Genomic DNA, 23,821 nt, shown 5'->3' on the forward strand with positions numbered 1-23,821 from the left:
CTGACCCCCAGCAGTGACTGGACTGGCAGGCAGGGGAGGGCCCTGAGGACTGTCCCACGCGGTGACCCTGTTCCCAGCCCCAGACTTTCAGCCAGTCACGGGGTTGTGTTCTTATTCTCTGTGACCGTGCCGGGCGGGAGCAGAGGGGTTTTCTGGGAAAGGTCCTTAGCTCTTCACACCGTCTTCAGAGGTCAGAAGAACCCAGTTCTCTTCTGCCCCAGGGCACAGGTGTGTGGGTCGCCGCTGTGCAACCCTGTGAGGACAGTGGCCGGGCCCCTGCCAGGCAGGCCCCTTGGTGCGGGGCCGCCCGCCTTCTACTACCTGCAGACGAAGCCCCCCGGCTGCTGGGGCCGGTAATGGATCTCAGGACACCTCCCCTGCCTGGCAGGGCCGCCAGCACCTTACCCAGAGTGAGACCCCAGACCCCCGTCCTTCTGCCAGCTTCATGCCTTCTGGACTGCAGGGCTCTGCCCTCCGCCTGCTGCCACTGGGCCCAGTGTCCTGTCCCCAGAAAGCCCCTCACTGAGTCCTGGCTGTTGGACCTCAGGGCCCCAGACAGGGCACCCCGGCCACCCTGCCCCTCGCGCCAGCCTCAGACCCAGTTGCTTTGCGAGCCTCCCGCAGCCTGTGCACGCGGGTTCCCGAGAGCTGGCGCCAGGCGCTGGCTCCGCGGCCTGATGCGTGGACCATCTGCTCCCGGGCCCCAAGGCCAGCGCCGGAACCCTCCTTGGCTTCCCAGCTCTGCTCTTGGTTCTCTTGCCAGAGAAAGGATTTGATGTTTTCCATTTCCTAAGACTCATCAGCATTTGTTTGTCCTGAGGCTCATCCGCTTCCCTTCTGTAGGACTCTGGGACGTGCCCAGCTTGCTGGTCCCTCCCTGTGACCAGGGTGGACAGGAGGCCACGGGTGCCCATGTGGGGATGGAGCCCCTCACCTACCGGGTTTGGAACGACAGTGCGGGGCCGTCTGCAGGGCAGGTGGGCTGACACAGGGTTCTGGGGCTGGGGTGTGGGGAAGAAACACACACAGGGCCGTGCTGTGGGGGAGTAGATCCTGCCCCCCCACCCCCGCACCCCCGCCCTGGGCACCCTCCTCTGCCCTGGGGGCTTCTGAAGGCCTGTTCCTAGGTCCCTCTCCCCAAGCAGCAGGGTCTCCTCACAGCGGGCCCTGCATGGTGCCACCTGGGAGTCCCCAGGCTTGTGACAACACCTGGAAAACCGCAAGCCTAGCAAAGGCTGGTGCAGACCGAGGGAGGGTCTGACTGGGGCTGGATCAGCGCCAGAGGACGAGGGCAGGAATTCCAGGCTGGGAATTGAGGGCTTCCTGCTGGGAGGGGCCCCGAGGACTGGAGGGGGGAGGAGGTGGCGCACTCTGCCCCCACGCCCACACGTGGCAACTGTTTCTGTCCATCGCAGGAGCCATTGGCCTGCACAGGACACAGCCACACCTGGAGTCCGAGTGGCGCTGAGCTTGGTCTGACCCCCCGCAGGGTGAAGGGCAGCTCCAGCCTGAGCCTCTGGTGTGTGGGGGCGGAGGGCGCTCCCCTCTGGGAAGATAAGACCATCTCGCTGGGCTGCCCACCCCCACCTTGCCGGGATTAGGGGAAGTGCGGCTTTGTGAAGACCAGACCTGCTCTGACCCTCCCCGGGGACGGCAGAGGAAACCGAGAGGAAGCCCAGCCTGGGAGACGTGGCCAGAGCCACCCCGTGGGTAGTCAGCTGCCACCCTCAATGCAGCGCCCAGCAGGACCCCTGACCACCTTCTGAGGCCGGGGGACACCTGTACTCAGACATGGGGTGACCGGGTAGGGGCCGGGACGTGAACCAGCAGCTATCTGGAGCCAAGTCCCCAGTGCCCTGTGCCCTCGGTTTCCTGAGGGTGAACCTCTGAGCCTGCGTGCCTGGACTTCGCACGGATGGGGTGGCAGGTGGGGCAATATTGCGTTTGAAACCCAGACCCTTCCTGCCCCATCCTCCCTCTATGGCGAGGGAAACAGAGCCCAGAGCAGCCGACCAAGTACCCGGGCCCTGCCGGCCTGGTTTCCTGTCTGGGCAGAGCTGACACCTGGCATCTGCCCTGGGCTTGGTGTCCCTCACCAGGGTTCCTGTGGGCCCCCAGGCTCCTCTGGGATGATGTGCATGGAAACAGCAGGCAGTGTCTTTATGGCATGTCCAGCTTTTCAAAGTGACAGGGAGGTCCTCGGCAGGGGCCCTGTGCCGTCTGCTGTACAGCCACGGCGGCTGGAAGAGATAGAGCGTTGCACGTCCTGGGGCAGATGTGGGGTGCATGTCCTGGGGTGGATGAGGGGTGCATGTACTGGGGTGGATGTGGCGTGCATGTCCACGCTTCACTCTCTGCAAGGCTGTGGCACGTTAGGGGCAGAGCCCGGCCCCTGCCCAGCGAGAGCCACGCGTGGTGGGGCTCACTCAGGCCTGGCCTGGGTTCTGACCGGCCGAGCTCACGTGGGCTACCTTCCTGTCCTCTCTGAGGCCGGCCGTGCCCTGCTCGCCCACACAGCCCACGGGCCCACCCTCAACCACAGCTGACGTGTCCTGCCCTGCAGCAGAGCCCAGGCCCCTGCCCCGCTGGGATCCTAATTGTGTCTTGGCCGCAGCAAGCCCAGATGGCGAGTCCAGCAATTGTGGTTCTTGGCTTGTCCCCTCTGACCTGCAAGTGCCAGTTGTGCTTGGGCATGAAATTGGCATCTTGGGGGGGTTTGAGGCCGAGCCTCGAACAGGGCAGCCTGGGCCCTGGGGGGTGGTTGGTCCTTCAGGGTGAGGGTGTTTCGGGTCGTTTCGTGTGTCGGGCCAACCACATGGCTGCTGAGACTCGTGCCGGATACGTGGAGCAGCCGGGCTCTGATAAGGCAGCTGCCCCTGCCCTGCTGCCCAGAGGGGGATTAGCCCAGCTCTTTCCACTAGCGTCAGCCTCTTTCCCCTCACCCGCACCCCCACCCTTGCCTGGGGGAGAACGGGGCTTCAAGTGTGTCCTGAGCCCACCCAGGCTCAGGGTGTGTGACCCGAGCTGTGGCGGGATAGCAGCTACAGGGGTGGAGTCCGGCCCTGGGACAGCTGCTCTCGCATGCCACTTGTGGCTCACGCCTCTGGACAGACCCGCTGGCTCATCTGCAACAGGAGGGGCTTGGGCCACAGCGGGGGCCAGTCCATGACAGCCGCTGGCCGGTCCACCCCAGGCCTGTGTCTGCCGCCCATAAGCTGACAGTGGTTTTTCTACCTTCAAATGCTTGGAATAGAAAGAACAGTATTTCATGACAAGTGAAAATTATATGCAATTTAAATTTCAGTGTCCATAAAGAAAGTTTCTGTGGAGCAGAGCCCCGCCCATCACTTACGTGTTACCTGGGGCCATGTCCACCCTTCCACCGCAGAGCTGAGCGGTGACGGCGGAGAAGCCGGACACGTACTGTCCCACCCTTTACAGAGGAAGATTCTCATGTTCCAGATCGAGGGGCTGAACCTTTTAGGGTGTAGCCCTGTGGTCACCTGCCCAGAGGCCAGAGTGAGGGCCCCTGTCCCTGGAGCAAGAGCTGGGGCGCGTGAACACAGCCTGGGGCCTGCGGGAGTCCCCCCAGGGCCCACGGAGCCATGCGTGTCCGCGGTTCTCAACCACAGGCAGGTGCCCCCCAGGGCACACCTGGCAGTGTCTGGGAGTGCTCCTTATGGCAGGGGGTGCTGCCAGCATCAGACGGGCAGAGGCTGGGTGTTGCTGTGCATCCCGCAGCGCGTGGGACAGGCCGCGACAAAGAACGATCCGCCCGGCACCTGCCTGCTCTGGAGAAGCCGCACAGGAAGCGCAGGTTGGACGCAGCCGGGCCGGCGGGAAACCGCGAGCACTGGTGCTGGGGCTCCGGGGTCTCAGTGTATCAAGCTGCACCCCCAGGGGTGCTCATCTGTCTGAGAGCCCTGAGCCTTTTAGGGTCCCTCTCAGGGTACCTGCATGCAAGGGCCTGGGCAGGAGCCCGAGGAGCAGGGGTACACGGGGAAGCTGGCTCGAGCTTTTAATTCATTTTAATGAGTTGGGGACAAAACTCACAGGAACGATGGCAGCCAAGGCCCTTGTGACTAGCAGGCGACTGCCCACCGGTGCCTCCCATGCCCTTTCCATCCTCCCAGCACCCAGGCAAGTCCCCTGAGGGCCTTCTGTACTTTGTGTGCAATCCAACTCCCAGGAGTCCTGTGACTCTCCTAGCCATGCATTCTCGCAAGTGTTCTGCCTCCGCAAAGCCTTCCTCCCCCTCCTGCCCCTGCCCTCCTCCCCCTCCCCCTCCCCCTCCCCCTCCACTCCGTCCGTCCCAATTCCTCCCCCAGAATTAGCTTTGGCTCTCTGGGCTCACACACGACTCGACTGTGTGTGTCTGGGAGGGGCACGGTGTGGGCTGCTGACACGGGTGTCATTCCACTGAGCCCGCTCAGGCAGGGCCGTGCCCGCCCCACTTTGTGGCTGTGCTGCCGGTGCCCGAGCGGGCTCAGGTCTGGTGACTTCTGAGATCTGATGACTGAATGGGGACCGGGAGCCATCCGACATCATGTGAAATCCACTTTGGGTCGTGTGAAAGGGGCTGGCTTTGGATCAGAGACCACCGTGGGCTCGAGTGAGCTGCGGAAGGTTCTGTGGCCGGGGTCGGCAGCCTGGCAGGGCAGGGCAGGGCTGTGCTGGTGCTGAGCGGCAGCTGCCGCGGCCACGCAGTCCAGCAGTCAGAGTTCCGCTCCGGGTCCCACTGATGCCTTTTCCAGGATTCAAGTGCATCCAGAGCAGACTCTGAAAGCTCCAAATGGACAGAAATAAACATCAGTTATGCAGAAACCAAGCCTGGCTCGAGCCAACGCTCCATGATTAGTTTTCAAGAAGCTGGTCCGTGGCTTCCTTGCCAGGTCCCCTCTGTTTGAAAGTCATCGCCACGGAAACGCTGGAGGGCGGGGGATGCGTTTCAGTGGACTGTGTTCACACGTGGTTCCATGACGAGCACCGTGTTTCTGAGCCTCTGGGCTTGACAAGGAAATGACGGTTCTCTCACGCCGGGTGCCCAGAGTGCAGCGAACTGCAGTTTTCAGGTCCCCGGGAGCCAAGGGCGTGAGTTCCTCTCACCCAGCAAATGTGGGGGCCTTGAAGATGCAGGTGGCCTGGGGGACAGAGCCTTTGGGGCTCACCAGGGACAGATAGCGAGGACAGAAGCCCCGTGAGTGGGCAGCTCCCTCCCCAGCCGTGGGCCTGGGCAGGCTGCTGTCACAGTGTCTACTGCTCTGGCACCACTCGGGAAAAGCACCTGCAGGTTCACAGGCGTGGTGCCATGGCTGATCCTGGCGTCCTGGGCACCAGGCCCTGGGCTCCTCGGTGTAGTCTCTGCAGGGGGTGCAGGAATGTGCGTTTCTCCAGGTATCCCAGCTGACCAATGGCCTCCCGCTGTTCCAGACCAAGGCTGCTGTGTCCCGCGGAACTCTGCACCTCGGAGGTGTTCGCCTCCGTGGGGGCAATCGGTAGCCACTACCCACCTGTGGCCATTGAACACTTGAAGTGTAGCTCGTGTGACTGAGGAACTGAATTTGCATTTTGTTTAATTGTAATGACTTTTAAACTAATAATGAAATAACCGCAGTGGCCTGGTGGCGGCCACGCCGCACAGCGCAGGTGTAGATCCGCTGAGCTCGTTGAGCTCCGGTCCACGCCTTGCAGCTGAGCCCCGCGGAGCACGTGCTGCCGGCCAGCGCGGGAGCCACGCCCAGCGTGAGTTTCCCGGTTCCGTCCCCACCAGGACCCGGGGAGGAGGACGCTGAAGTTCAGAGGAGACAAACAAGTGCCCTGAGGTCACACGACAGGCCGGGACGTTCGTGCAGGAGTTTGTTCACCCGCCACTTGGACAGTTTGAGAGCTCCCCCGGCGCTGCAGGAAGAGCAGGGTCAGTGTCAGCTCTGTCTTATGTCTGGGCGTTCAGATTCTCTGAGAGAGAGAGCCTTTCTCCAGAAGCTAAAATAAAAAAGTCCTCACACCCTGTAAGAAAGAACCAGACCCCCCATCAATTCCACTGGCCGACTGTCATGCACCAAGGGACTGCTGACGGGCCAGGAGCCCTGTAGCGGCCACCGCGTTGCCACAGAAGGGCCAAGGCCACCCAAGCCACCCTCCAGCCTTCCCTTCTCAGACTTCCCAGCATGACGCTGTGTTCCCGTCCCCTGGGCCACCTGGAGCCAGCCTCTGCCGGTTCAGGGTCCACCAACCTTAAGGTCTGCATGAGCCCACGTCCCTTAGTCACCACCTGGCCGGGCCAGTGGGCTAGGGGTGAGGCCTGCGGACTTCCTCATTCTCCAGTCATTGGAAACTGTCTCCTCTGCAGAGAAGGGAGCTGTCTGTCCCTCCAGACACCCACCAGCCTCTGTGATTGCTCATCGCTGGGAGTGACGGAGACTTTCCTGCCATTGACTCATGCAGCCTGGGGGGTACCGCGGAGCCGCGGATGGGGGCACAGTCTCCACGGAGCAGTCAGTCTCGTCCAGAGAGGAAGAGAAAAAGTAGGTCAGCCACTGCATTGGGCAATCGCTGACCCCGCAGGCCCTCCCGATGCTGCAGCGAGCACTCTCTCGGGCACACCCAGCGGCCTCTCAGCCTCACACCTACTTGTACCTCTGAACATGAGCCTGCGCTCTCCCTCCTAACGAGCAGCAGGGCTTTGCCTGACCACAATTCAGTCCAGCAAGAGGTCTCAGCACAGGGGAGAGCTGCTCAGTTACCTGAGTGAGGAAGGTGTGAAGGTGTAAAGACAGATTGAAAGCCCAGTCGTGGGGCCGGGACGACTTGGTCATCCAGCCTGGACAGTTCCTCCCTCCCTAAGCTCTGGGGCTGATTCTCGTGGCCGGGCTGGTGGCGTCCACATCCCAGGGGTGTTGCGAGAATGGAATACAATTGTACGTCTCAGTGCCTGGCAGATGCTGGACACTCACCGCAGTCTATTGCTTGCACGATAGCTGCTCTGCAGGGAATGGGGCTGAACCTGCGGCCAGGAGCCCCGCGCTCTCCTCTGGGCATCGCTCCGAGCGGTGCCGAGGTTCAGGGCAGCTGTCTGTGGCACGCGCTGTCCTGGCTCTCTTCTCGGGCTTCCTGTGAGGTACGAAAGAAATGATGTGTCTGAAAGATCGTGCGAACTGTAAACAACAAGCAAAGGAAATATTTATGTTCCCTGGATGACACCCATCTTTCTTCTGTGACATTAACTCAAGACTCATCATCAGGCAAATACAGTCACTGCCCCCTGCCCCCAAAGACTGTTAGTCAACCCAGTTTTAAATCTACCACTCATTGTTTTAATTTGTTTAAAAAGTAAACAAAACAGACCAAAACGGCACATTTTGTATGCAGGATGTCCCTCTCGGGCCGGAGTGACGGCCACAGCTTGGCTGTGGACCCAGGCAGCCTCAGACCCCGCTGTGGGCAGGGGGTGGTGCCCGCCCAGCACCTCGGCCAGGGGCTGGGACACGGGAAGCCGCCTCCTGAGTGGCAGCGCTGGCCTTCACTGGCTCACCTCGGACAGGCCCCCGGCCCTGGGGTTCCACGATCCGGTGCAAATGTGGGCCTGGGACATTTGTCACCAAGCACTAAATTCTTGCCAGGCCTGTGCAAGGGACGGTGCATGTGTTCTGTTTTGCCTGGGAGGACCTCGGGGTGACAGAAGTGGGAGGGGTTAGGCACCGTTAGTCATCGGGCAAAAGGGGCCTTTGTTGACACGGAAGTCCCTCCTTGCTCTCCGTGCACTGAGTCGTGGGGGTCTCGGACAGGAGAAACAGGCCCCAGACACATGTGCAGAGAGAGGGGAGCTGCCCCAGGCACCACCCGGCGGTGCCTCCTCTCCTGCCCCCGTGGAGCAGCTCCCGGCCCGGGACGGCCCCACATGTCCGACAGCAGCTGCGGGGAAGGCCGCTCCTCCAGCGAGCAGATGGCCGCCTCACAGGAAATCCGGGTTTTTAAAATGGATAACGGGACAATCTGCTTCCCATCCTGCCCTGAGGGCCTGACACGTCACGGTGAGGGCTCGGAGACAGACAGCGGCCACCACGGGGCCTCAGGAGGACAGGCCACGTCAGGAGCCGGCTCGCGGGGACCGCGGGGTGTTAGGGGCCAGTGGCTCACCCCTCAGGAGGAGGCCCTGATGTGTAGCATGCGCCCGCGTCTCGGGGTAAGCACTCCCGCTGCGGCCGGCTCCAGGCGGTCCCGACGCCGCCAGGGACACAGAGCGGGGAGAGACGCACACCACCCGCTGGCTGCGGCCCAGCTCCGGACCCTCCTGACGTCTGGGAAGTGGACCGACCTCAGCGAAACCGTCTGTCCAGGTTTCAATTAGGGCTGCCAGGTCTTCTGGGATAAAGGGACAGGCATTCCAGGTGGCCTGGTCCCCGGGACCGTGGGGAAGGCGCTGCCACCAGTCCTGCGGTTGTGACCAGTGTCTGGGCCTCCGAGCCTCTGCGGTCTGCAGGCTGGCCAGGTTGAGAACCCTCCCCGGCCAGGCCAAGCCTCAGTGACACCAGCAAGTGTGACTCAAGTGCCTTTGCGGGCCAGGGCGTGAGGGCACCTGTTATCTCACTGAATCCTCATGACAACCCCCCAAATCCCTCCATTTTACAGAGAGGGAAACTGAGGCTCAGTACCTTGCCCAGGCACATCTGTTCTTCATGGCTCCCTCATGCAAGAAGGGAAGGGGGTGGCAACCTCACCTGGTCAGTTTGCAGAGAGGGAACTGCAGGGGGACCGTGGCATCGGTGCCCACAGAGGGGGACGATTGGCAGGAAGGGGAGAGGCCAAGAGAGAGGGGGGGAATGGGGACGGCCCTGCTGCGTGCTGTGGCCCCTCTCCCCGATGCTCTCCCTGTCCCCCAGCTCCTTCCCTCCAACCCACTGTCCCCAGAGTCCCCTGCTGCCCTGTGGGGTGGGCAGCCAGGCTGGGGCCACTGAGACCTGCGGGATGGAAAATCTGCAACCTCGATGCTGCTGGTTCTTATTAAGACAAATCTCCTTGTTGACAAAAATAAAGAGAACTACATCTCTGCCAGCATTTACTGTCTGTGTGCTGCTTTTATTCTCCCGCAAGGAGCTGGATTGCCATGTTCCAAACTGGCACAGGCCCACCGGCTTCAAAGCGGGGAAAATTCCTAATCGGGCAGGGGCGTTGGCGCGGCGCCCTGGACAGGGAAGTGTCTCCCCAGGGGCAGCAGCCGGAGATGCCCAAGCTCAGGGTCTCATTAACGCCGCACAACATTCCGATTCATTTTCCCTGGCACGAGGCTTGGCTTTTCCTGAGCGGAGAGGTGAGATGTGGATGGGCACGGCAGACTCGGGCTGCAGAGCCCACGTGTTCTGAGCTCAGGCAGGTTGGCAAGTCTGAGACGTCACCGATGGGTGGTCAGCTCCCGATGCCAGGTACCTGAGACAGCCGTGCCTGGGAGCAGAAGAGATGGTGGCAGTTATTGCCGGAACAGGGGAGTGGGGGTGGCAGCAGGCGGCTGGAGATGCATCACCATGCCTGACAGCGGGGAGCTCACTGGGCTCCCCAGCTCCGAGCTTTGGGCATTTGCATGGGGAAGCAGGGAGACCCCAGTGGACGGCACGTCAGTGTCCTGTGGCTGCGGTGACACGACACCACAGCTGGTGATTAGAACAGCAGAGTATCTCCTCCCACAGCTCTGGAGCCCAGAAGTCAGAAGTCCAGATGCCGCAGGGCCACGCTCCCTCTGGGGGCTCCTCGGAGGAAGAGGAGGGTCCTCCCTGCCTTCTCCAGCTTTGGTGGCTCCAGTGTTCTTGGCTCGTGGCCGCTTCGTTCCAATCTCTGCCTCCGTCTTCTCGTGGCCTTCTCTCCTGTGTGGCTGTTTACAATCTCCTCTGCCTCCTCCCAAGGACTCTGACGGCATTTAGGGCCCACCCGGCAGCCCAGCATGACCTCTGCACCTCAAAGTCTTAACTCACTTGTAAGTCTTAACACACTGCCAAGGCCCTTTTCCCAAATGAGACCCCATTCCCAGGTTCCAGGGGTTGGGATGTGGACCTCTCTTTGGGACCCAGTGTCACCTGCCACAGCCAGCCTTTCGCAGGGTCCCCCAGCTGCCCCCCACACACCCCTGTCCTGTGGGCCCACAGGCCCTGAGCATCAGGAATATTGCAGCTGGAAGGTCGTGTGGAAAGAGTAGGTGCCTGGGGGGATGGGCCTGGAATGTCATCCCGGCCCCTCCACCTGGGTACTTGGTGGCCTTGGATGCTCCAAACCCTGAGCGTGAGTGTCCCCTGCAAGCTGCTGTGTCACGGGGGAAGTGGGGATTAAAGAGGGCGGGTGGGCTGTGTGCCCGGGGTCTCTCTCCTCCTCCTCCTGCCCCTGGGCCATGCAGTCACGTGCAGCCTCCCGGCGCAGACCAGGCCCAGCGACTTTGGGGACGGAATAAATACGACCCCTGGGTTCACTCCAGTTGGGAGACTCATTTTAAATTCTATATTCCTTTTTACTTCCTCTTATGGAAGAAAATCTAATCTGGGAGATATTTCCATTGAAAACATGGGTTCAACACCACAAAGGAAAACAAGACTAGAGGCTCCTGGAACAAACAACAGTTCCAGACGGCGTGTGTCTCGCCTAGCAACGCACCGTCGCACACGGCCTCCGCCCAGGCTCCCTTGTCCCCTTGCCAGCTTGTACCCTCCCGTTGGGGACAGGTCTCTGCCCCGGCACCCGGCTGCGCAGCAGGAACAACTGGCCCCTCGTTCCCAGCCGTGGCCGTCTCTGCTCCGCTGTCTTCCTGGCCTCCGTGGGCAGGAGCACGTGGGCACGTGGGCATGTGGGCACGGAGGCCTGTGTTGTCATGTCCAGGACGGTAGTGGGCTGAAAGGCGGCCAAAAATATAGGACCATGTTGTAACCCTGGAGCTGTGACGTGACCTTATTTGGAAAGGGCCTGGCAGATGTGATTAAGTTAAGGATGCTGAGATGCGGAGGTCACCCTGGATCAGCCAGGGGACCCCGAATGCCATCGCGGTGACCACGTAGGAGGGAGGCAGAGGAGGTCAACAACAGGCACCCGCTGAGGACGAGGCGCGAAGACGCAGGCAGAGTCCGCAGGGACGCCGAGGAGGCCGTGAGGACCGTCCCCTGCAGCCTCGGGAGGGAGCGCCGGAGCACGGCCCTGGGCACCGTAGTCCTGACTTCTGGTCCTGACTTCTGGTTTGGGAGAGAAACATTTCTGCTGTTTTAAGCCCCTTTGCTGTGGCAGCTCCAGGACACGAACGCAAGGACCGAGACGAAGCTGCCAGGGCTCTTGGACCGGAACTTTCAGAAAATGAGCTCGGCTGGTTCCACCAAGCAGCCCTGCTGGGATGCTGTCCAGCCCAGAACGGCCCCACCGCCCGGGAGGTGGAGCGTGTGCTTGTGGGCCGTGAAACACCCACAGGCTTCGTCCTGAACGAGGGTCCAGTTATCCCTCAGGTGTGCCTTGCACAGAAATGTGCATCCCACGGTGAAGCCCAAACCAGGAGGGGCCAGGTGGGCTCCCTGCACCTGGGGGACCCAGGTCCTCACAGTACAGAGGGCCCTCCTCCCCCTGGCCGGGCCTGGGCCCTGGGCTGTGCTCCTACACCCGCTGCTGCCCCTCCCAGTGCCCACGCCAAGCCCTGCAGCCACCTGTCGCTGGGGCGTTGGGGTCCCTGGGAGGGCTCTGGGCATGAGGCCAGTGGCAGGGCAAGGGCAGCCTCGCAGAGCCCCTCCTGCAGGGCCCTGGAGCAGGGACAGCCCCTCACAGTTGTCCCACATCCCAGCAGGGCGACAGGACCTCTAACCTTCCCACAACCAGTCCTTGGATGGGGGTCGCCCCTGAGCAGGGGGCGTCTGAGCTCCAGGAAGGGCTATTTGGGCAAAGGACTCAGCTCCTGGCAGGGGGCCGGGGAGTCTGGGTCCCCAGGGGGTCTGGGCAGCCCACTCTGCAGATGGGAGCAGGGACCCCTCATGGCTCCGAGGAAGTCGTCTGCAGTCCACTAGGTGTTTCCGCAGGTGCCACCACCCTGCACTCAGAGTCCTGGAGAGGTGCTCAGGTGAGCGTGGTCAATGGAAAGCCCTGCTCAGGCCTGGGTGGGGCTCGCCTCAACCCCTCTGCTTCCTGGTTAATTGTTTCACGCCCTGAGGCTCAGTTTCCCCGATGGATCCAGATGCAGGAAGCAGGGCAGGTGGAGCCTTTTCCGAGCACCTACTCTGTGCCTGGCACCATCCAGGAGGCATCTCAGGTGTCCCTCACAGTGACCCGTGCCGGGGTGCACACCTGCCCCGTCTCCTGGAGCAGGGCTCGAGCCGGAGTGGGGAAACGCAGCCTTTGAGTCCCTGGTGAGGCAGCTCAGCTGCTCACACTCAGGGGGCCGCCTGCTCGGGGCTCCGTGGGTGCTTGTGCCAGGAACAATCCAGGGCGACCCCCGTGTGGGGCACGTCACAGACACCCTAGAAATGCCGTGTGCATCTGGACGATCTCGCTGGTCCCTGAGGAGCATCTCGCTCCTCCCATGCAGAGGGGGCTCTGAAAGAGTCAGTGGGGATCTTCCCAGCCGGCATTTTTCCCGGGCTGCAAAGGCCACCTTTCTCCATGAAGCGCTGTCCTTGGAGGTGCCATGCCTGGCCAGCCTCGGTGTGGACGGTGAGTGTCGGCCCACTGTTGTCTGGATAAACTGCAGCTCATCCGTGTGTCTAAAGTCGGGCTGCTGCTTGTCATGGGCTGTCTTGCCTGGAAATTCCATCATTTTGTGAGGTTTACTTGGCAGCTGATGGGACATTCAGGTCCAGTAAAGCCAGGCCCTCGCGGACAGGACATGGAAACAGCTGGGCAGCGTGGGGACGCAGGGCTGCTTTCCTCATCTGTGTCACAGCCCTGATCCTCAGTGACTTATGCTTGCTGTCCCTGTACTCCAGGGCGGGAGGCTGGCTGTTGAGAGCCCTGCTTCCTGGCCCCCGCAGATGCTCCGCAGCCATGAGGGGAGGGAACTGCAGCCCTCGTTAGGCGTGTAGGTTTGGTCTCACTGGTGTGGGTGTGCCTGCTCGGGCCGGGGTCCCGGTGCCGTGGGGTCCTGGCTGGGAGTTCTGGGAGGGGGAGAGTGTGTTTGCTCGATTCTGGGATGGGGGCAGCTGGGGTCGGGGGAGGAAGAGGCCTTCACTTCCTAAGTCCCCCTGAAATCACCCCCCTAAAATCCATAACCCCCACTACCCTGGTGGAGGTTCAGGCACAGACGGGGAGGGCTTCATGGACAAACCATTTCAGTTATGCCCACAGCAGTGTAGACCGAACCTTGGGCCCTGGGGTTCAGTGTGAACACTAGGACTAGGACTAGGGGCTCTTCCCAGCTGGCTCCACTCTCACTCACTCTCACTCACTCTCACTCACTCTCACGTCTCCATGGCGCACAGACTTCAGGCAGGGCCGACGTCGGACCTGTGGCTGCTTCTCCAGAGGCAGAGGCAGTGCAGACAGGGCGACACAGTGTTCCGAGGCCTGTGTCCCACTGACAATGCCTGGCTGTGTGTCCCTGTGCACACCTGGCCCCGTGCACACCTGCTCCCATACACACCTGCCCTGTGCACACCTGCCCTGGTACACACCTGGCTCCATCCACACCTGCTCCCATACACACCTGCCCTGTGCATACCTGCCCTGGTGCACACCTGGCTCCATCCACACCTGCTCCCATACACTCCTGCTCTGTGCACACCCGCTCTCAGAAACGCTTGTCACAAAGGCTGCAATTTAGTCACCTGTACCGTGCCACATCTGGATAAGAGGGTGTTCCTGGTGCTGGCCAGGGCCCACCCCATTCACTGAAAAGGACAGGCAAGTTGTGGAAGAGAGAGGAGGCTCTGGAACGGGCTGGAAGCCTTTGGAAGAGGCGGCTGTGTCTGAATCTGTGCTCTGGGCCGTCCTCCCTGCCCCACTCCCCCCGGCAGGGTGGGCAGTGCCACTGAGGAGAGGCTCAGTGCCATGTGCTAAAGGGGCCAAGTGGCCAGAGCGGCAGCACGTTCAGTTGGAGGTCCCTCTTGCTGGACAAGGTCACTGCCCCTCACCCCTGCCTCCACGCAGTAGGAGGGTGCCTTAGGCCGCGAAAAGCCCCTATTGTCCTGGAAAGCAGAGCCCTCCACCCCTGGGTCTCTGCAGAAGGGCCGGAGGTGGGGTTGCGGAGGTGCTGTGGGCTGACCTGCACCCCCTGGAGTCCAGAGCCCCCACGCCCCAGAGCACGACCGTTTGCAGACGGGGCCAGCAAGGAGATAATTAAGTTAAAATGGGATCATTAGTGTGGGCCGTCCTCCAATCTGACCGGTGTCCTTGTAAGAAAGGAGATTAAGACACAGACACACAGAGGGGTGACCACGTGAGGGCACAGGGGGAAGGCGGCATCTGCGAGCCAGGGAGAGAGGACTCAGGTGGAAACAACTCTGCCCACACTTTGGTCTTGGACTTGCAGCCGCCAGGACTGAGAGACAAGTTCCTGCTGCTTAAGCCACCCAGCCTGTGGCGCCTTGTCACTGCAGCCCGGGCGACTCACGCACGGGAGCCCAGCAACCTCAGGAGCCGCCCTCGGCCCCCTGACCCTCTCCTCCATTGGGTGGACACAGGACGAAGAAGAACGCTTCGAAAACAAGGTGACAAGGGACCCACTTTGTCCGAGGCCTTGAAGGTGGTCACTTTTCCAAGTAATTGCTCAGAGATGACACTGGGATACAAGAGGCCCTGTCCCTTCCTCCCCACACCCTGGCATGGAGGGAGAGTCCTGCTGGCTCTGTGGGCAGAGCAGTGGCCCCTGGTCTGCTGAGAAGCTGCAGCTTGCATGGGCTGGGGTCAAGGCCGAGGGGTCAGAGGCAAACCAGGGGCGGCACGGGCTCGGGAGTTCTGCAGCCAGCAGGACTCGCCCTCTGCCTTGGCCAGCCCTCAGGTCCTCCCTGGTCCACTCTGCTTGTGTAGCACAGGGTCACACGGCGGCTAAGGGCTGAGTCAGGAAGATCTGGGATCCCAGTCTGGGCTCAGCCATGCCCTTGCTGTGCAACCTTGAGCGAATAGCTTGACCTCCCTGGGCCTCCATTTCTTCCTGTTTCAAAGGGTTGTTGCTGGGTTGAGTGAGATGATGCAGGTAAATGGGTGCCCTGGAGGGAGAACAGACGTCTTGGAGGGTCAGGGGCAGAAGAGCATCCAGCTGGAGGATGCGGGCAGAGGGGAGGGCAGGGGACGCCCATGTCCCAGCACCCAGCACCCAGCCAGGCCTCCCTCCCCCATCTTCTCGTCTAAGCTTCACAGGGGTCCGCAGAGGTCTGTTTCCTCATCCCCGACTCACAGATAACAAATTGAGGCTCAGAAAGGGGAACTCACTTGCCCAAGGTCGCATGGCCGATGCCTGGGCCGCTAGGATTCTAGCAGAAGTCTGTGTGGCTCTGGGGTTGGCCGGGTCCTGGGAGACCAGCTGAAGGATGCAGCCGCGGCCACCAGCGCAGGATGCAGGTTTGAGTCTGGGCAGGACGGTCTCAGGCAGGTGTCTGGTCTGGATGACATGTGGAGACAGGCAGCATGTGTGCTGGGCCGTAAGTGTGGAGACCCAGGTTCCAATCCTGACTCTCCTATGGATGAGTTGGTACCTTGGGAAGTCCCTTACCCTCTGTGACCCACTGGACAAACGCCAACAGCATTCCCTACGGTTGCACACTGAGAACTGGTGCACACACGGTGTGCCGTGCGGCGCTGCATGCAGTGCAGAGGAAACCAAGAAGGCAGCCCCTCTGGGGGCGGACAGCGGCTGAGCGGAGGGCATCCCTATCTGCCACCTACACTTGTGTGAGCCCTCTGAGGTCCCTCTGGCAGGAGGCCTGCCAGGCTGATATTCCTACTGCCACCGATACAATGCTAGTCCTCACCCTTGCAGTCACAGCCACCTCCTGCTGTCCTGGATCAGGCCGCTGAGTTTGGGGACTTTTCTCTGAGTTACCTGGTGGGACAGAAACTTGTCTTTCTGCCCCACTGCAGGCTCGGATGAGGGTGGAAGCACATTTGCCGACCTGGCCAAGCCACTGCCCCACTCACTCTCCAGGATAGGATAAAATGCCTGTCCCGGCTGCTGCATCCGTGAGTTGCAAGCCTGTGTCTTCTTATTGTTGTTGGGAGGTCAAATCTTGGGGGGACCTTGGGGTGGTCACTTGACTTTCAGCACTTAAGGGACTAGTGTTAACCCAGGGCAAAGTTCAGACGCCGGTTCTGAGTTTCCGGTGTCTGGAGGGCTGCTGACAAGCACCGATGCACGCGTGTGACTGTTGGAAAAGGAGACCCATGTGTCCTTGGGGAAAAGGATAACATTCCCAAGGGTGGGATCGGAGAGTCTGCACTCTCTCCTGATAATCAAGCCACTGACTTGTGCCAGCACCCCTGTCTTTAGGGGACAGCTGGCCTTCCTATGGTGGGTGTGGGGGCACTCCAGGGGCCACGTGGGGCTGGTGCTCAGGGAGTGTTAGGTGGAACTGCTCACTCACTGAGAGGCACAGGGAACAAAAGCTCAAGCGCTACAGCTTATCCAACACACGCACCTCCAGACACCTGCACACACACATGCACACACATGCACACACCTCTCTCACACATGTACACATGCATGCACACACATGCACACACCTCTCTCACACATGTACACACACACTCACATATGCATAGGCACACACCTCCCAACTCACATATGTACACATTTCCCCCATCATATATATGATCTACACAAGTTGTAAAAAATAATCAAATAATAAAGAAATATAAAAATCAAATATAACATTGGCTTTGCAGAATGCATCTCAAGCACCCTCCCCGCCGTGCGCACAGAGCTTCTCATTCCTGTCCTGTGCGCTGCTGAATACCTACAGCAGTTCACGCGGCAGGTACGGAGGCTGAAGGCTGAGCCACTAGTGAGCCCTGGGGGACCTGCCTGCCACTCGCTCAAGAGCCAGCTCAGGGCCATCCCGCAAACTTAACCTCTGCCTGTCTTCCTCATCTCCTGTTTCCAGAGTGTTGGGGATTAAAGGGCATTTGGGGAATTTCACGCCCAGTCTGGAGACGTAACTGGAGAGGGGAGTCCCAGCCCTGTCTGGCACTGCTGGCTGAATTGTTTGCTCAAAGGGAATGGGGATGGCTTGGGCTTTGAAAAGCCTTCTTGATTCACTTCCATTCCTTGTTTTCACAACAACCCTGCAGCCCTCCAGGAAGACATGAGGGTCAGGCTTCAGCAGGCTGTGCGGAGAGGCCCCCTGGGCTTGGGGAAGTCTGAGGGGGAGACTCCCACCCACCACCCAGAGCCTGGCAGGCCCCCTGCCTGGGAGACCTCCGAGACCTCGGAGACCTGGGAAGGGCTCCCAGAAGTGCAGGCGGGAAGGGGAGCTCCCGCGGCTCCTCCCCCAGGGCAGCAGATCAGGAATGCCCTCTGCCTAGCCAGCTGTCAACTCCCAAAGGGGATGTCTTCTTTGGTTTCCTTTTTATTGCAGAAGGGCCACCAGGGAGTAGGCAGGAGCGAGGGGAAGGGGTCTGGGGGGAGGGCGGGACAGCAGAGCCAAACTTCTGATTAATAACCCAGATGTTCGGTGTCCAAGTACATGGAGGTTTGGGGCCTCTTGGGACGTCAGACCCTAACTGGGGTCCCACGCCAATCTGCAGTTAAGAGGGAGGTGGAAGGTCCTCTGTCCGGGTTGACACGTCGCCACAGTCTTGGGCGCCCCGATCTGGCTGGAGTGGAAGTTTAGTCTCCACCCAGAAGAGGAGCTCTGAGTTCCTCCGTTAATGACAAAGTTAGGCGGGGTGAGCTGCAACTCTTTCTTTCGAACCCAAAGCGATCAAACTTTGCAGCCCCTCCGCACTGGATCTTGGAGCTCCGCCAGGTGCGGGCACCTGGGGAGGGCAGAGTGGGGGACCAGGGTGGGCCGCTGCGCCCCAAGGCCGCCCCCGGCCGCCGCCCGCTCGGAGAAGGAGCAGGGGCGCCGCGCCCGCCCCACGTCCGCTCCCGCCCCGGGCCAGCCCCTTCCTCGCCGCGACTCGCCCGCTGTCCCCACCCCTCGCCCGCGGCGCCCAGTGGGAGGCGGGGGCCGGCCGGGCCGAGCGCAGCGCCGGGCTCTGATTTGCTGCGGGCCTCCGGGATCGACAGCCTCCGCGGCGGCCTGCCAGGAGAGAGGGAGGGAGGAAAGGGGGAAAAAAGTGCACGGCGCCCGAGGCGAGGTCCGCACTCCTCGTCCCCGCGGCTGGCGCAGGACCTCACTCGAGCGGAGCGCCCACGGGGAGCGGGTCGCGGGGCGGCGGCGACGAGGAGGAGGCGAGAAGGAGTTGCGGGAGGAGGAGGAGGCGAGGGAGAGCGAGCCGAGCGGGGTCCCGGCCGCCCCGCGGGCCAGAATCAAGCCCTCCCGCCCGTGGGCGAGCGCGCCAGCCGCCCCTTCCAGAAGAGCCACCGTCACAAAGGAGGACGGGCAGGCGCCGAGCTCCCCATGCCCTCCTGAAGTGGCGCGGTCCCTGCTGAGTCCGCCGCCCGGGCCGAGCCCCGCGCCCCCGTGCGTCCCCGTGCGCCTCCAAGCGCCCCTGTGCGCCCCAGCCTGCGCCCCGCCGGCATGGACGTCCACACCCGCTGGAAAGCGCGCAGCCCGCGCCGCCCGGGCGCCCCGCTGCTGCCCCCGCCGCTGCCGCTTCTGCTGCTCCTGCTGCTGTGGGCGCCGCCTCCGAGCCGCGCAGGTGAGTGCGCGGGGGCGCGGGGCTGCTGGACGGGGCGCGCGGCCCGGCGCCGCTGTCATCCCCGGCGCCTTCGCCCGCCTCTTCCGCGCCTGCGAACTTTCCCTCTTGGCCTGTGGAATGCACGAGACAGCGAATGCCATTGGCTGGGGGCCCGGAGGGGGAGACGCGCCGCCAGAGTCCCCAAACTTGCGGGCCGGGTGGGGCTGTGAGTTGGACCCGCCAGAGGGGCTGTCCACGAGGCGGGCAAACTTTTGTCCCGAAACCTTGCGTTCTCCGTCCCACATCACAGGCGCCCAGCTCTGCCCACACTGCCCCGCAGCAGAACTTCCTCTGCTGAAAGCCGGACAGGGTCGCCCCCTAGAGTCACCGTCCTCAAATCTGGACTCATCCTGCGGGGCTTCTGGAGTGGGGGGAATCCGAAAACCTTCTGCCCCCAGAGCCGGACTTGCCCCAGGAGCGGTCTCCCCCTAGGCTGGGCTGTCTCCCTGCTTTCCCTGGGGACAGAGTTTCTTGCAATCCTGGCCGCCTAAGTGCTCAGTAGCACTGGGGAGCCTTGCAGGGTGGTAGACCAGCCCTGCTCCTAACCCCACAGCGCCAGCCCCCCTGTACCCCATGGGAGGCAGCGTTTCTTAGGTTCCCTGCGCAGAGATTGTATGCCTGGAGCAGGGCCAGGAGCGGGTCTTGGGGGCAGGGCTGTGAGTGGTTTGGATGACAAGCAGCTGTGGGATTCCTCCTGCCCTTGGAAGGAGCCCCGCTTCCCTGGGGGGCTCCTCGAGGCGGGTGCTGACTGTGCCCTGCCCGGGTTCTCGCAGTTCCGACTCTCTGGCACAGCTACCTGACGGGGGAGTGTTTTCCTAGGCGTCACCTTTGGTGGTAGCTCTGGGGTGGGTCTTCACAGACCCTCAGATATCAGAGCCCAAAGCCCCGGAAGGTGCCCTGAGTCCCCACGGGCAGGTGAGGAGATGACGACTCAGAGCTTCTGGTGCGGAGGGAAGGGGCTCAATGGAGAACTGTGCCAGCTAGCTGTCCCCAGGGAGAAGGCTGCTTTCTCTGCTCGGTGATGGGAAGACAAGTGAGAAGAATCATTCCACGTTCCACTTGCCAATTAAAAGATTCTTTTCCTTTTTTCCTGGCATGACCAGTGCTTGCTGGGCTGGTGCGGATGAGGAGTCAGTGTTGGGGGCTGCTCCGGGCCTTGGGGAGGAGCGAGGAGCCTGACCTGGCTCCCAGGACTGGGGATCTCATCCGGGGCTGCCACCAACTCTCCCGTGACCCTGGGCTAACTGGCTTTGTGTTTCTCCAGGGGTTAGTCGAAGGTGGGGGACAATAGAGGTTCATAGAAGAGTGGAGTGGAGAGGAGGAGGAGGAGGAGGATGTGGTCAGGGGACCATGCCATTTCCCGGGGCCTTGGCCCGGTCTCAGTGCCTCTGTGGGGTTTTCCCCAGGGGCTCAGGAGGGAATCCTGCAGGGAAATCGTCACCCAGAAGGCCGCGCTGGCGGTGCAGCTGGCGGACCCTGCATCCACCCCTCCCCCGCCTCCTTCCCCCTCCCTCCCCCGTCTGTGGGACTGCCAGGATGGCACAGGGCAGCTGGCTGTGGAGTTGGACATTTTGTCTTTGTCAAAACAGACGTTTAGGAGCCTGTGAAGAAGCCGCTTTTCCTGGTGGGGTTTGCAAACCCCTCTGCACCAACCAGGGTGGGACCGTTTGGAAGTCATCCTCAGTGCGCGGCCAGATGCAGGCGCGGGGGGAGGTCCTCAGAGTGGGCCGTTTCTCTTCTCCATCTTGGGATTTGCCAGATGTTTTCCGAGTTTTCTCTGAACACAGCTCTTTTTCCTACCTTCTTCTAGGCCAAGTGTGTGAAGGAATGAAAAGTAAGATTGCATTTGGGGCTGCTTAACATCATAACGGGGAAGGAGAGTATGGGAAATGAAACATGACCCCAATATTTGGAAATTGAGGTCATCTCCTGGGCACACCATTGGTTGACTCCAGTCACGTGATCGCTTTTTGCAATAATTTGTGGGAGAGTCGGCCAAGTTTTGTGAGACTTGACAGATATCAAATGGTTAAATTTCCTCTGACTCAATCAAGTTGGCTGGAAAGACATCCTTTTCCATCCTCTACCCTCTCCCTCTTGCTCCCCGAGAAAGAACAGACGGTGGGAGGGGTTCAGAAGCCCGGTGACTCCCCCAGCCCTGGAGCCCCCTCCCTCCTCTGGTCCGGATCTCAGTGGCCGGAGGGCTTGGAGTTGCGGCCCTGCGCAGGGCTGCAAGCACCCAGCAGTGGCCCTGGGCAGGAGCGTCCTTCCGGTGCCAGGCCCTCCGTGTCTCCTACAGAGCTGTCGCTCCCGGGCTGTTTCTGGGGTGCTGGCCAGAGTCGGCCCCTTTGCCCCACCCTTCAGACATTTCTGGACTCTCCCCACCGCCACACCCTTAGCTGAGCACAGCTGATGCCAGCCTGGTCCCTGCCTTCCAGCTGTCTGGCCTGTCTCTTGCCTGGACCGCCCCATCCCATCTTCTTGGGGTACAGACTTTGTGGGCTGGAGCAGGGGGTGTGGGGAACAGACCCAGCACTCCACTTGATAACAGTGACAGAGAGCAGCCCCTGGAGGCCAAGGATGAGTCACCCACTCCCCTGAGGGCACCCACTCAGGAGCCTCGTGGGATCTGTCCCTCCCCGTCACGTCACATGGGTCTGGGAGCAGCCTTTAGACAGTTACATATGGGGATGAATTTCTGGCACTTGCCTGGCCCGTGTTGAGCACCAGCCACATCATCTCGTTGGGTCCTCACGTAGGCCAGCGAGGGGACAGGGGCCTGGAGCAGGGACCCCAGGCAGGGGTCATTTCACATCGGTTTATTATGTCCCTGGGAGAGGCCCAGTGCCCTGAGCGTGGTCCCGGCCTGGGGCCCAGTCTAATCAGGGCCCTGAGGGAGGCGTTCCATTTGGCCAACACGGAGTCTAAGTTCCTTTCTTCCTTTCTACCCTCCCTCCTCCTCTCCCTCCTTCCTTCCCTCCCTCCTTCCTTCCTTCCTTCCCTCCTTTCTTCCCTTTTTCCCTCCCTCCCTGTTTTTTTTTTTTTATTCCAGTGCCTTTCAGAGAAGGGACCTGATTGGCCACAGCCTCCTCTTGCCTAAAGAGGCCTCTCCAAATGTTTGCGGGGCCTGGGGACTGTGGGGAGACAGAGGCACATGGGGGGACCCCTCATTCTCGCCAGGGCAGCCAGGCTGACAGGCAGACACTGTTGTTCGTTTTACTCGTGGCCGTGTGGGACACGCTGAGTGTTGTTTAAAACAATACTCTACATCTGGGAGTGTAGCCTCCACTGGGGAGAGCTGAGGGGCTTCCTGGAGGAGGTGACGTTGCACTGGCCTTCCCCTCCTTTTGTTGCAGAAAGGAGTCTCCTTCGCAGGCCCTCATCCATCTCTGGTTTTAATCTCACCCTTCGTCCCTCCCTCCTGGCAGGACACTCCAACCCCTGTCCCAGAGTTCTCCGGGGCCACTTCCCCTGCCTGGAAAGCCCCTCATTAACGCGGTTGGCTGCAGGCGGCCCCAGCACCCCTTTGCGGGAGCCCCTTGCCAGGAGGACATAAGTGCCCCACAGGAGAAACCAGTGGTAGGTTCTGGGTGCTTCTTTAACCCCTTCTCTGCCCCACTCCTCCCACATCCCTGCACTGGGGCGGGAGGCCCCCTGGCACAGTGAGAGTGGTCTGCACAGCCCTGAAGACAGGTGACTGCCTCGGTTTGGGATGTGGGGCTTCTGGTGACAATTTGGGGTACCTGTGCAGGATGTCAGGTGATCGGATGTGGGAGGGGACATTCTTTGGCAATCAGCTGCTGAGCCCCGGGACAGCGTGGGCAATCACAGGCTGGTACCGTGCAGACTTTGTTTCTCTGCCTCTGCAAGGCTCTCAGGCTGGCTGGGCTGGGACAAGTCACCACACTGCAGTTTTCCCTCCTGAAAATGGGGAGAGTCGCATTTCTCGCTTTGAGGGGTGGCTGTGAAGGTTCCTCGAGGCAATACCCACAAACAGCTCAGTGTCGCGCCTGACCTGCAGTAAGCACCGTGAGTGCAGGATGTGATCGCAGCTTCCGTTTGAGGGGTGTGTTTGCAGAAGGAGAAAGCATAGCGTTCCCATGGTCCTCTTTACACACAACTGCTCCAGAAGCACAGCAGAGGGAGGTGTGCCTGGGCACAAGTCGGCACTGGCCGCTGGTGAGACCCCCGCGGGCTCTGATCCCCCAGAGGGGTCAGTCTGCACAGTGGGTGCACTGTCCCACGTGACCCTGTGGGGTCCCCATACAGGTCACGCGAGGCAATGCGTGCGGAAATGTTTGACAAGCTGATCCTAGGGCTGTACTCCTGTGTGCGTCAGGGCGTGTGCGTGTGTGTACAGTGTGCATGTTTGCATGGCGTGTGATCCATGTGCCTGTGTGTTTTTGTGTCTGTGTGTATGACATATCTGTGTGTGTACTTGTGGGTATATGTGTGTGTGTGAGCGTGCACACACACGCATGTTCACGCCCATGTATTTACAAGGCTGTCCCGACTTGCTTGTGCATGCAAGGCCCACTGTGTTTGGGGAGCTCATGGCACGGTGACGTCTCCTTGCTCACCATGCCCCACCCCCTGCCGGATGTGAGAGGAAGAGGCGATACGTGGCCGTGGAGCCCTCTGGGTGACCTCACGGCTCTGGTTCTGCTGCAGGGCAGGCTGGGTCCAGCAGGGTCCGACAACTTGATGTGTCTGTTTTTGCTCACAGGAGGGCGATGTTATATTATAGCTTCTGCTTTCCCTCTATTTATATTCTCCCATATAATTGACTCATCTGGTGTCAGCACTTTGCCAAATGTTAGTTTGGAACTTTCTGGCCTGGCTCTTGGATACCGAGAGCCTGAAGGCGGAGTCTGCTTTGGTCCCGGTCGCCGGCAGAACTGCAGCTGCCACGGGACACGGCACAAAGACCCGGGTATGGCGTGACGGGGAAGGGCAGGCAGCCTGGCTAGATAGCCTGGGCTCCTACCCTGGCTCCAGCTCCTTCCAGCTGTGCATTTCACCCCCCGGTGCCTCAGTTTCCCCA

At 61.2% G+C, this 23,821-nt stretch overlaps 1 protein-coding gene across 1 annotated transcript in view; it reads left to right on the top strand.

The window, feature by feature from the left end:
- Nucleotides 1–18,224: 18,224 nt before the first annotated feature.
- Nucleotides 18,225–23,821, top strand: part of COL5A1 (collagen type V alpha 1 chain) — a 148,679-nt gene continuing 143,082 nt past the window's right edge. The window contains 1 exon segment of the mRNA XM_045563967.1: nt 18,225–18,738. Coding sequence (XP_045419923.1) covers nt 18,618–18,738 — 121 coding nt within the window. The 5' untranslated portion in view covers nt 18,225–18,617.

The sequence above is a fragment of the Lemur catta genome, chromosome 10 (genome assembly GCF_020740605.2).
Source record: "Lemur catta isolate mLemCat1 chromosome 10, mLemCat1.pri, whole genome shotgun sequence".
Classification (NCBI taxonomy): domain Eukaryota; kingdom Metazoa; phylum Chordata; class Mammalia; order Primates; family Lemuridae; genus Lemur; species Lemur catta.